The sequence below is a fragment of the Cucurbita pepo genome, chromosome LG19, assembly GCF_002806865.2.
Source record: "Cucurbita pepo subsp. pepo cultivar mu-cu-16 chromosome LG19, ASM280686v2, whole genome shotgun sequence".
NCBI classification, from domain to species: Eukaryota; Viridiplantae; Streptophyta; class Magnoliopsida; order Cucurbitales; family Cucurbitaceae; genus Cucurbita; species Cucurbita pepo.
Window position 1 is genome coordinate 3,502,069 of NC_036656.1, and position 11,215 is coordinate 3,513,283.

The 11,215-nt window shown below is 34.6% G+C and overlaps 3 protein-coding genes across 8 annotated transcripts; 1 reads left to right on the top strand and 2 right to left on the bottom strand.

Moving 5' to 3' along the window:
- Window positions 1-1,071: 1,071 nt before the first annotated feature.
- LOC111782020 (dirigent protein 17-like) lies at window positions 1,072-4,335 on the bottom strand. Of its 4 annotated transcripts, none has more exons than XM_023662779.1 (3): window positions 4,099-4,285; window positions 3,329-3,403; window positions 1,072-1,757 (listed from the first exon to the last, which is right to left on the bottom strand). In XM_023662779.1, exon 3 carries the CDS (start codon window positions 1,712-1,714, stop codon window positions 1,193-1,195), a length of 522 nt encoding a protein of 173 aa, XP_023518547.1. In that variant the 5' UTR covers window positions 1,715-1,757; window positions 3,329-3,403; window positions 4,099-4,285; the 3' UTR covers window positions 1,072-1,192. The 4 variants fall into 4 exon arrangements, 2 of the variants coding, with proteins under 2 accessions (XP_023518547.1, XP_023518546.1); XM_023662778.1 differs by having other exon boundaries at window positions 3,339-3,403; window positions 4,099-4,284; XR_002813050.1 differs by lacking the exon at window positions 1,072-1,757 and adding an exon at window positions 1,917-2,403 and having other exon boundaries at window positions 3,339-3,403; window positions 4,099-4,335.
- A 536-nt stretch (window positions 4,336-4,871) lies between these two features.
- Window positions 4,872-6,537, top strand: LOC111782021. Of its 3 annotated transcripts, none has more exons than XM_023662783.1 (5): window positions 4,872-5,253; window positions 5,379-5,440; window positions 5,560-5,680; window positions 5,767-6,146; window positions 6,251-6,537. In XM_023662783.1, exons 2-5 carry the CDS (start codon window positions 5,403-5,405, stop codon window positions 6,474-6,476), a joined length of 765 nt encoding a protein of 254 aa, XP_023518551.1. In that variant the 5' UTR covers window positions 4,872-5,253; window positions 5,379-5,402; the 3' UTR covers window positions 6,477-6,537. The 3 variants fall into 3 exon arrangements, with proteins under 3 accessions (XP_023518551.1, XP_023518550.1, XP_023518548.1); XM_023662782.1 differs by having other exon boundaries at window positions 5,382-5,440; XM_023662780.1 differs by having other exon boundaries at window positions 4,872-5,440.
- A 1,085-nt stretch (window positions 6,538-7,622) lies between these two features.
- LOC111781377 (protein MODIFIER OF SNC1 11-like) lies at window positions 7,623-11,093 on the bottom strand. The gene is made up of 5 exons (XM_023661931.1): window positions 10,674-11,093; window positions 9,672-9,752; window positions 9,432-9,554; window positions 9,208-9,268; window positions 7,623-8,913 (listed from the first exon to the last, which is right to left on the bottom strand). Exons 1-5 carry the CDS (start codon window positions 10,979-10,981, stop codon window positions 8,908-8,910), a joined length of 579 nt encoding a protein of 192 aa, XP_023517699.1. The 5' UTR covers window positions 10,982-11,093; the 3' UTR covers window positions 7,623-8,907.
- Between the last annotated feature and the right edge of the window lie 122 nt (window positions 11,094-11,215).

Here is an 11,215-nt window from a genome sequence, read left to right on the forward strand (position 1 = left end):
AGAGGCGAGCTATCCCCGCCCCCGCCCCCATCCCATTTGCAACCTTTTAATTAGTTTTTTATTGTCGTTATTGATTGTAACAACCTTACTTACGTCATCATCATATTTTTAAAACGCTACCAAGGAATGATTTCCACACACTTATAAAGGAATGTTTCGTCCCTCTCTCCAATCGATGTGAGATCTCACAATTCACCCCTTGGTGGCTAGTGTCCTTGTTGGCACACCATTCGGTGTCTAGTTCTGATACCATCTGTAACAACTTTAGTCCATCACTAGCAAATAATATTGTCTGCTCTACCCCGTTCACAACTTTTGTAAGAAATGTTTCGTTCTATTCTCAGCCATATAGCACTTTTGTAAGAAATGTTTTGTTCTATTCTCAGCCATATGTGCTATATGTGAATTACCACAATTATTGGTAGCATCATATTCCGGATTCAAAAGAATACCGTACTGGGTCTAGTTGATTATGCCCGATTTTTGTAATGGAATAGAGTACTATACGTTTCTAAGAAACACAAAGGGAATTTGGACGATACAAAAAAAAAAAAAAAATTGTACAAAGTAAACTATGATCTAATTNGGAAGCACATACACAAAGGGAATTTGGACGATACAAAAAAAATTGTACATAGTAAACTATGATCTAATTTTTCGTCTTAAAGCAAAATATATACGTTCAGGCTCCGATTTTGTGTAACCTCAATTAGTAAATTCAATTACTAATTTGAATTTGAAATAATCTATCTCATTCAAATTGACACTAAGTGAGATCTCACGTTGTTGTTATTATTATTACATATATCTAACTATATAATTTGATAGATAATATTATTTTGTTTCTATCAATAGATTTTTTAAATAGAAATTTTAAGTTGAGATTAACTATTTAAATAAAAAAATTTAAACGAAAAAATAATTCCTTACTAAGAATCCGATTTCTATGAATTCTTGAGAACCCGATTTAAAATCTTGAGAATCCGATTTCGTTTTTAAATCATGCTTATGAAAACTACAAACAAAATTAACCATTATAATTATATGCTTAGACGTGGTTAAAGCAAAGAATGAACAAGAAAGAGTGCCAAAACTCCTGGTTCTTCAACCCTTTTACTAACCAATATAGGACCAAATTCCTTCATACTCCCATTCGAAAAGGAAGGAAAAAACAAAGAACCTAGAATTTCCCTCAGGCTGCAGGCTCTGTTGGCAACACAAATTTACTGTCCTCACTCTTCTTCCTACTCCTCTCCATTTCTTTGGGATCGCCCCTACTGTTTCCACTCTTGTTCTTCCTGTTCTTCTCAGCCTTCCTGCTTCTCTTCAGAGTCTTCCGAGCTAATGTTCTCAATGGAACTGTTATGTCCATGGGCAAAAGCACCCGCTCTACACCATGCCAATCGAGATCTTCGAAATCTCCATCTTCGTACTCCACTCGGTACCATCCTGTATCGTTGTCGAACTCGATTATGACACCGTAGTAATACCTATCACCGAACATCTTGTTTACAACCCTTCCTTCTAGCCACTCACCAAAACCTGTACTTCCTCCAAGTAAATTTTCATCTTTCAGAGAATTACAATAAGAAAGGGCAGTGTCACAAGCAGGTATATCAGGCACCCCATTAATTACAATAGCAGGCTCTCCTGGTAGTTCATAAACATTCGAAAATGATGGTTCAGTATCCTGTTCATTTTTCGGGATCTCCATTTAAACAACCTTTACTTTGAGCTCTCGTAGCAAACGCACCGTCCTATGAAAAAAAGAAACATAACAGCTTCAGGTTACTAAAAAGGGTATGTAGCCAAAATTGGTGTTTTGTTGATTGGGTCAGAAGGTCATCAGAGCTCAAGCTAAAATGAAAGTGAATTAAGCAACATACATGAGGCAGAAGAAAAGGAAGATAATGAAAAAAACGTAACTCGTGAGAAATGTTTTAGTACGTTATGTGAATCTCACTTTAGCTCTGTCGATGGTTAGTACTTCCAATCAAATGATAATACTACACATCACTTGTAACAGCCTAAGCCTACCACTAGTAGATATTGTCCGACTGGAGCTCTAATCCAATGATAACATTACACATCACTTGTAATAGTCCAAATCTACCACTAGTAGATATTGTCTGACTTGAGCAAACAAATGGTATTAGAGCCGGACATCGAGTGGTGTGCCAGCGAAGACGTTGCACCCTCAAGGAGGGTGGCTTGTGAGATCGCACATCAGTTGGAGAGGGAAACAAATCATTTCTTATAAAGGTGTGGAAACCTCTCTCTGGTGGACACGTTTTAAAACTTTGGGAGAAGCCCGGAAGGAAACGCCCAAAGAAGATAATATCTGCTAGCGGTGGGCTTGGACTATTACATCACTAGATCAGTCTGGGCTCCTGCCTATGTTTTCTTGTAAGAGAAGTACAAAAAATTATTACCATACAAGAAATAATGAACAAAAAATTATTACCATACAAGAAATAATGAACAAAAACCAGAGGTTACAGGCAAAATAAAACATCAGAAAATCAAATTTTACTTGAAGTTCTTTCAACTTCAGGTCCAACCTTCATTTTCAACTTCTGAGGTAAACCCTATATATACATATCTATATATATATATATAACCCTACACACACATGTCAGATACATGAGAAATTTCTTCTTCTTTATTGTATACAATACTTTTTGTAGTGGCTCAAAGAGGGAAATTTCATTGAACTTAAACAAATTAGATTCTCTGGGCAAAAGAAAACAAAGCTAACGTATCTTTCCAATCAAATAAGACAGATGAAGAATTATATGTTCATGAGTATTCCTTTCATCCAGAATAAATTCAAATAAAAAGGTAAAGATAATTAGCCCGAAATCTATTTGGTTCAAATTTGACTTCCTCTGCCAAAAAAAGCATGCCCGTGTTCCATCCCATCAAGTTTCAGAGGCAGAATCAGATTTCAAAACTTCAAAAGCTTGAAACATTTGAAACAAGAAACAAAAACAGAGAATGATTTGGCGGCTCTCTCACCAATAATTGAGAAACCTGGAAGAAGATGCTTATATATAGATATCTAAGCCTCAAATTTCCTATTTCTTCTCCAATGAATCAGTATTAAATACCTCTAAAACACCTTTCGCAAGCAATTCGAGGCAACGAAAACCCTTTCGATTAAATCAGAGGTTTCTCTAATTCCAAATCAATACTTTGCTAGGTCAAAACCCTCGATTAATCATACAAAAACCGATCATTTCGATTCCCAGGAGAAATTACTATTCCTCTGATAAATTCAAACGACATGGAGTAGAAATCATTAGTTCAATTCGAAAGATGAACTCACAGAAACACACCTGTGAAAACTATTGGTTCAATGACGATTATCAGTTGCTCGAACTCCTCTCCTCGTCACCGTCTTCTGCAAATAAAGAATGATTTTTACCTAAATTCCCGCATTTCTTACACACCATTTTTATTTTTATATTTAAAATTTATAAATCGACAAAATTCACAATTAAAAGCTATAAATTGTATTTTAGCTAACTTTTTTTTATAAATTAATTCTAAATTATTAATTAAACTAATATTAACTATTATTGATGGAGCTTAAACTTGAAGACTCATGAAATAAATACATTTCTAAGTTAAATAAAACATATACGAAAAAGAAATAAACAATTAAAATAAAATAGAATTTAGCACTATTTTAATTTAATACAATCATGCATATGAATCCATTTCTTAAAGAAAGGGCTTTAAAAGTGGAGTCGTCGAGTGCAATGCAAGAAATTTTGGGAAAGTAAAAAGTATATATAATCACAATAATTTTTTACAATAAAAAAAATTAAAATAAAATAAAATAAATTCACATCATTGAGAATGATAATTTCTACGTCTGCCTTCAAATTTTAATTTCATATTCAATCGGTTTAAAATCTTATTAAATATAAAATTTTATGTAAGTAAAATAATTAATTTTTAAAGTTTTTAATATTTTCGCTGGAGTCTTTCCTTCCTTTAGGCCTTCTGAAAAAGAAGAAGAAATTGATGATAAAAAATTATGATTTGAATAATGATTTATTTCCTTGTTTACCGTGTAAGAAGACTACTTACTCCCTCTCGAGACGAGTTATCCTCTTGCTGCTTTATTTCTCTTCGTCAATTCATTCGTTTAGGGCGAGAGTAAAATCCCATGCAATCTTTCATCTGTATTCGAATGGGACAGACTTGTCGACAACCAGCTAAACTCTTTGTCCAGTTCAGATAGACATATTAAAAATTTATTAGACAAACCTGAGAAGTATATCTAAAATTTCAGAAAACTATTAAATATCTTAAACCAGCTATTTGAAAGCTCACTAGTTTTTAATTAAAAAAATAAAATAAAATAAGATGAATGAGGTGAAAATGGTAAATTTACCATGTAGCTTCAAAAATAAAAGNAAAATTAAAAATAAATAGATGTATATCGACCAATAGTCAACAATAAAGAGAAGAGACAAAGAAAAAAGAAAAAAAAAAAGAATTAAAAATGACGAAAGAGTCCAAAAACATGCCCTAAATTTGAAATTTGAATTTGTAAGATACTTCATAGACAGGAATAAATGTGAGGCGGCAAGGGAAGGACACAAAAGTCAGGGACCTCACGTGACAATCAGCCGCCAAGTAAAACCTTAATTTTAATATTTAATTTAGTTTTTAATTTTTTATTTTCTCATTGGGTAAAATATAATTGAAAATGGTCCAGATGGGCATAATTTATTAAAATAAAATGGTCTACAAAATTATATTCTCATTAAACTTATAAAGAAAATAATTAAAAATAAAAAGAAATTTTGAGCAAAAAAAAAAAAAACATAATGGGATCCAAATAATTTATAATATTCTAAAATGAAACTAAAAAAATAAAATGAAGTTAATATGATGAAATAATCATAGACTATGGCAGATTATTGCTTCACAAGAAATCCATTATGTGTGTGCAAACAATGAAGTGATCATTATAGTTTAGAAGTTCAACCACCAAAGCTTGGCTTTTGAAAAAGGTAACCAAATTGTTCTATCCTGTTCAGTAAATTTATGGGTTTGGACAGGAATTGCATGGGCTTTGAACAGCAGAATAGTAAAGAAAAGGGGTAAAGGATGAACACCTGTCACAAAGGCTGTGGGTTTGGTTTCTTATATAAGAATGAGGCCAAAGGCCAAGAAGTGTTCTCACATTGATTACAACATCATCTTTGTTTTTTGAAACAAACAACTCCGAATCAAGTAATTCAAATTTCCAAAATCCCTTCTCTTCTCTCCCCAGATTACTAACTATTTCATTTCTCCTTCATTGCACTGCTAGTTTTCTCTCATTTTGAGCTCACAGATTGCTTTCATGGTGAATGTAGCAGATTGTTGAAGCTTTCAATAAAATGGTGGCTACTACTTGCAAAGAAGATGGACAATGGAGGTGGATTCTCTCTCTCTTTTCTCTTCCACTTCTCTGTTTTTTTTTTTTTTTCTCCTTGTGGTTCAGAATCTTGAGATGGATATGAGTATTGAGAGTGAAATGGATTGATTTGGTTGCAGTGGAAAGAAAATAGAAGCTGGAGAAGGTTTGAAGACTTTAGAGTGCTTAAGAGGAAGATTGCTTGCAGAGAGACAAGCTTCGAGATCGGCCAAAGAAGAAGCAGAGCTTATGGGGAAAAAGGTAATGGAGATTTTCTTGATCACAGTTCACATTCTGCATTTCTCTTTGCTTCCATTCTCTAACATTGTTCTTCTGTTATTGTGAAGTTGATAGAGTTGGAGAATCAGATTAGAAAGGAGACAGAGGCAAGGAACAAAGCTGAGAGGAGGCTTAAACTCCTGATGAAGAAGCTTGAATCCCTCAACATAGCCTCCACATCAGTAACCTCACAAAATTCAAATTCAACAGAAATTTCCACAAATTCCTCAGCCACAAAAGAAACACAAGTCCAAGAATCAAGATCAGAGAGTCTCGTTTCAACAATCTCGGACAATAAAGGCGAGAAAGTTCAAGAAATCATCATAGATAACAAACCTAATCAGATCTCTCCAGATCGAACCAATTCAAGCCCTAACTCCAAATCTCGAAACAATTCCAGCACCGATTCCCCCCGATCCTCTCAAATCTCTCAAGTAAAATATCAAAGGTACAAAAATTCTATCACAATGTATCAAAACTTCACCATTTATACACAAATTAACCTAGGCTCGAGACTAATCGAGACTACCAATGCTTCGTAATTGTTTGAAGCTTTTCAGCAGAAGGAAAGGAGAGAGAGAACGAACATTACATAGATAAGGTGGCCGCGTCGGTCCCCGGAGCGGCACCGGCGGCGACGAAGATGAAGATGAAGATGAAGGGAATCCATGAGAGGGGAACAGAAGTTCCTGATGCTGTAAAGCAGCACGTCATCAGAGGAAACGTCCAGAGGCCATTTGAGAGAAGAAATCAAATGAAAGCCATAATGAGTATGTAAATTAATTCTATTTGTTGGAATATTTTTGTAAGAATCTCAATCTCTATGTTATATTATTATATAATTATAATAATAATAATAATTTTTAATATTTAGCATTTGTAATTCTTTTTCTGGGAGAGAGAAATTATTTATTTATTTTTTTTAAAAATTATTCTTTTAATAAAAGAAACCTCAAAGGCTGGGACAAAATGTATAGAGGGCAGGTTAAAGATAAAATAGTTTTTTTTAAATGAAAGGTTTACAGTAAATTAATATTTTTGGAAGTATAAAAGTAATTTTATGAGGGAAATATTTTTTATAAGTTAACACAATAAGTATATACACATATATACATATATGTAGATACTGTAAGGGTTAAGTCTGACATTAAATTAATTTGTATAGTGAACTTTGGAGCTTATGAAATGGAATCTAAATTAGGTTTAGATGAAGATAAGTTGGCCTAGTTGATTCGAGAATTGTAAAACAGCATAATATCATATCACATGCTTTTTAGTAGAATATAAATAACCCGACGTGCCATCATACATCATATATCATACATCAAAAATCATACATCAAAAATCATTGAAAAGACGGTAGTAAATCCACAAAAGTAATAGTTTTACTAATTACTAATAAATTTATTTGTTTTGATTTCTAACTTCTAACAATACTTTAATATCTAGTAAGATCAAAACAAAGTTTTTTAAAAAAATTTGGTGTTATTCCCAAAAAAAACAAAGAAGTTCCTAAAAAAACTAATTTGTATGGTTTTGGAAAATACATGTAAAAAGTAACAAATACAATAAATTTTCAAAAACTAAAAACAAAAGAATTAATGGGTAACAACCAGGCCTAAAAAGCTGGGATCGCAGTTAAAAAGTAAAAAGTAAAATGAGAAAAACCACATTTTTAACCTATCTTAGTAAGAATCAAGCAAGAAAATAACGTACCAGATTGATGTTCTCTTCAGCAAAGCTGGAGCAGCCTTCCCAAGAACATAAGCACAACAAAAGATTACTAAATATGCAGTAAATAAGAATATCTTTAAGGTTCTTGCTTCCATCTAGTAATCACAGAATCGTACAAGACGTTTAATAATACACCGGTATCGGTATCGTACGACAAGCATGGAGGAAAAAACATATACAACACAAGAAATGTTGATCGAAATATCGTTTCCCTCGTATAAATGTTGCGGTCCTTCCATACCATACCCATTACATCCAACCAAAAATATAAAACAAACTAAATACACATACTTGCTAAGAGAAAGTAAAAGAAGAAAGAAACAACAAACACTTTTAACGGGAAACCTATTTGTGGAGTACAATCCATTCTCAGCTACAGACCTCAATAAATGCAGATACTAAGAGAGCCAACAAATACCTCCAAGACTTCACCTATCCTATTTTACCAAACAAGAATATCAGAAACTCCCCAAGTAAGAAGACAGAATTCAATCCACTTACCAACAGATTTGATACTTTCTTCCCCTCCAAAGATTTATCTCATCTTCAGTTTATTCTCACAAAAGTTGGAGCAATTATAGCTCATGATCACATTTTGAACGGCAGTTCTAAATAACATTCAACACATGATCATCCTAATCAAAGTATTCCGGCAGGTTATAGAAAAAGTAGGTGTTTAAAAAATGAGTAGTCATTTCCATGATGTGCAAATTATAAGTGATGCCATGAGATGAGATGAGATGAGATGAGATGTGCTGCTATCTTACAAAGTGGTTAAACCTCAATTGTAAATGATTGGATAATAGCTAGCTGTGCTCAGACTCTTGATCTCTCTATGGAACGAAAAGGTAGAAGGTATACATGCAAGCTTTTCCATAGATTGAGAGTAATCCATTAATCCTACATTACTACAATCAGTAAAAAGAAAATCCTACCATAAAAAGGAACAAGAAGCTAAAAAATAAAAACTAAATTCTAGTTAGAAAACTAAAAACCTGATGATATTGACTCAAAGAAATTCAAGATGCGTTAACTTCTCTAATACTAAAGGCCAATTTGACAAAATTAGTAAATTTTAACCAGTCAGTGTATGATGTTACCAATTCACACAGAAACTTAGCACTGCCGTTCAAACGATATCATGAACATCCAACTTGTCATGTCACAGAGAAGATAAACTGAAGATGATATCAAAACGTTGGGGGTTAAAAACTTCAGAAATTTCTGATATTCTTGGTAAACTGTAAGATGGGCTTGAACTATGGAGGTATTTGCTATTACTATAACACCTAACCAGATAATTAACATCCTGACACAACTGAACCAAGGGAACCTCTTCTCCCAGCAATACCTAGTACAGCACCTTGCAGTATTGAATCTGCCCGTAGAATGGAAGACTTTCGCACTACATAATCATATAAAGGAATGCACATGGGTATGGAAGCCATTACAGGGAAGGAACCCTAACCAGGATACTAGACCTGCATTAGAAAGAAATCAACCATCAGATTAGATAACACAGGTTAAACAAGAAGCATTATACATTGGGTTAAGATGCAGTTTCTACAGCCTGAATGCCAATCAGATTCTTAAAAAACACGAACCACCAAAAAAATTTTACAAACAAAAGATATCTTGCCATCAAAAGGGAATGTTCTTTTCAGGCACCACCTCCAACCTTGCCTAATGGGAGTAAGAGCATTGGAGACAAGTATATACTATAGTTCCCTAATTCCTACTAGATAGAAAAATAAACTTAAAAAGGGTAACAATACCGTCTCAATGTTTCCTTTCCCATCCACTTGTGTGAGAGAGTTCGATGTTGGATTAGAAAACCTGCACCCCATAAAATAAAGAGAAAAACAAACGATATGTTAGATGCATTGTTTCTAATGTTTATATACTCCAAGCACAATCTTCACAAACCATAGATGACAGAACTGGAAGCATTTCATTTAACTACAACCAAACCAGGGAAGCAAAATTTCAAGCCCAGTACCTAAGTGCCCTTGCTTTCCTCTTTTCCTCCTCCTGGGTGTCTGGCTTTGACGATGAAAACCTTGCAAGGCGTGCTTTCTTCTTTGCCTCATCCTCAGTAGTCACTGATGCAGAAAGCCCAAACCTAAAAAACCAAAAAGATTAGAAAAAGATTGAAAGGTAAGATGAATGAGCAAAAGTCAATAAACACAATTTCTTTATTCGACAGGGGGAACTTCAATCCATAAGACATAGTACAGACCTCTGAGCTCTAGCTTTTCTCTTCACCTCCTCTGATTTATTTGATGCTCCCAAACCATTTTTTGTGGTACCCATACCAAACCTGTAATTGTCCACAACAATCAATATGATAGATGTTTTATAGAAAAATATACATGGCTCTTAACAGAACTTGGAAAATTAAAGATAAAGGTGAATACTTTAATATTAGAAACAAGAAGAAAGAAAACACCAATATAAGCACCAATAATGAATTAAGTCCCACATAACATCCCAATATTTCAACGTATCTAAGAAGATTTTAGCACAACCAAACTTACTACAGAACACCCAGGAAAAGACAAGACCAAAAGGCTCTCACATTTAAAGAAGTGCCAGAGCGTTGCTGCTTCGTGCACTGAGAGGCACAAGTAGGGAAGTACCGAGATAGATGGAAAGGGCATAGCAAACCATTCCAAGCTTCCCTTGAGAATGGATAGGAGAGAAGGAAAGGGCTACCACTTTCCTTTTTTTTTCTCTCATGTAGATATAACAGTGAATGATATTTGACATATATCAATAAGCCAGTCCAATCATTTTGGATTTCAAATTACACCATTCCGAGTAAAATTTCAACCCATTACCAGAATATGAACAGTAAGATTGTGCAAAAAAACCTATGCATCTGACTAGATAATGATACAGTGTTGATATGCTCCGGAAAATCTTAATCTACAAGTACCCAATGACCTCGTAACTGCATACGCAAACCATAGGTCAAACTTTTCACGGGAGATATATAAAATTTTGAGTTTGTCAAAATCCCTACTCAGGAAGTTCATGACATAGTAACGTAATATTAATACCAGTGACTTATCATTACACTTGTCCGTAAAAAGAGAGAAAACAAATAGATTCAAAACAATCACAGGAAAAGAAGTATAAAGAAAGGCATAATCTCCAAGTGGATTTAAATTCGCATCAGCACAAGGATGCAAGACATGCATGCATCGTAGAGCAGAAACTAAAAAGGAAAAACCGTTACCGTTCCGCTCGAGTGTTACGCTTTTCTTCTTCAGACAATTGCACTGAAATCCCAAAACGCTCAGCGCGGCGCATCTTCCTCTGGATATCAGAAACCGATGCACCATCCCCTTCAACCAAAACCTTATCGGAGCCCTTGGGTTCATCTCTTTCCTTGGAAAGTCCGCCATCAGTTGACGACGGAGGAATAGAGGCAGGAGGCTGGGCGGAGGAAGAAATCGCAGGGTCTAGGGCTTGATTAGGGTTTTCTCCAACCGGATTCTTGCTATTACTGATGTCACCGAATCCTGCAGATGCTACCGTCGTCATTGGAGGCGCAGATTCGAGGCCGGAAACCTAATCGGAGATTGCTTGCAAACCACGAACGCTACAGAGGCGATTTGCCGCGTAAAAGAGAGCGCCGAGCAGATTTCTATCTCTGTTTCAGTCTGGTCAGATATAAATTCGCATCAGAATGAAAACAGGGGAAATTTTCCTTTTCTTAATGCCACGTGGTGGGTTTTCATTGGTCCATCGGAAGTGATTTTCCAATTTTAGCCCGTC

Bases quoted from the DNA above. Each gene is read 5' to 3' on its own strand.
- LOC111782020 (XM_023662779.1), bottom strand. From the start codon at position 1,714: ATGGAGATCCCGAAAAATGAACAGGATACTGAACCATCATTTTCGAAT.
- LOC111782021 (XM_023662780.1), top strand. From the start codon at position 5,403: ATGGTGGCTACTACTTGCAAAGAAGATGGACAATGGAG. The intron at 5,681-5,766 runs GTAATGGAGATT...GTTATTGTGAAG, and splicing joins CAGAGCTTATGGGGAAAAAG to TTGATAGAGTTGGAGAATCA. The intron at 6,147-6,250 runs GTACAAAAATTC...AATTGTTTGAAG, and splicing joins TCTCAAGTAAAATATCAAAG to CTTTTCAGCAGAAGGAAAGG.
- LOC111781377 (XM_023661931.1), bottom strand. From the start codon at position 10,981: ATGACGACGGTAGCATCTGCAGGATTCGGTGACATCAGTAATAGCAAG. The intron at 9,753-10,673 runs GTAACGGTTTTT...GGACAATTACAG, and splicing joins CGTAACACTCGAGCGGAACG to GTTTGGTATGGGTACCACAA. The intron at 9,555-9,671 runs GTCTGTACTATG...TTGGTTTTTTAG, and splicing joins AGAAAAGCTAGAGCTCAGAG to GTTTGGGCTTTCTGCATCAG.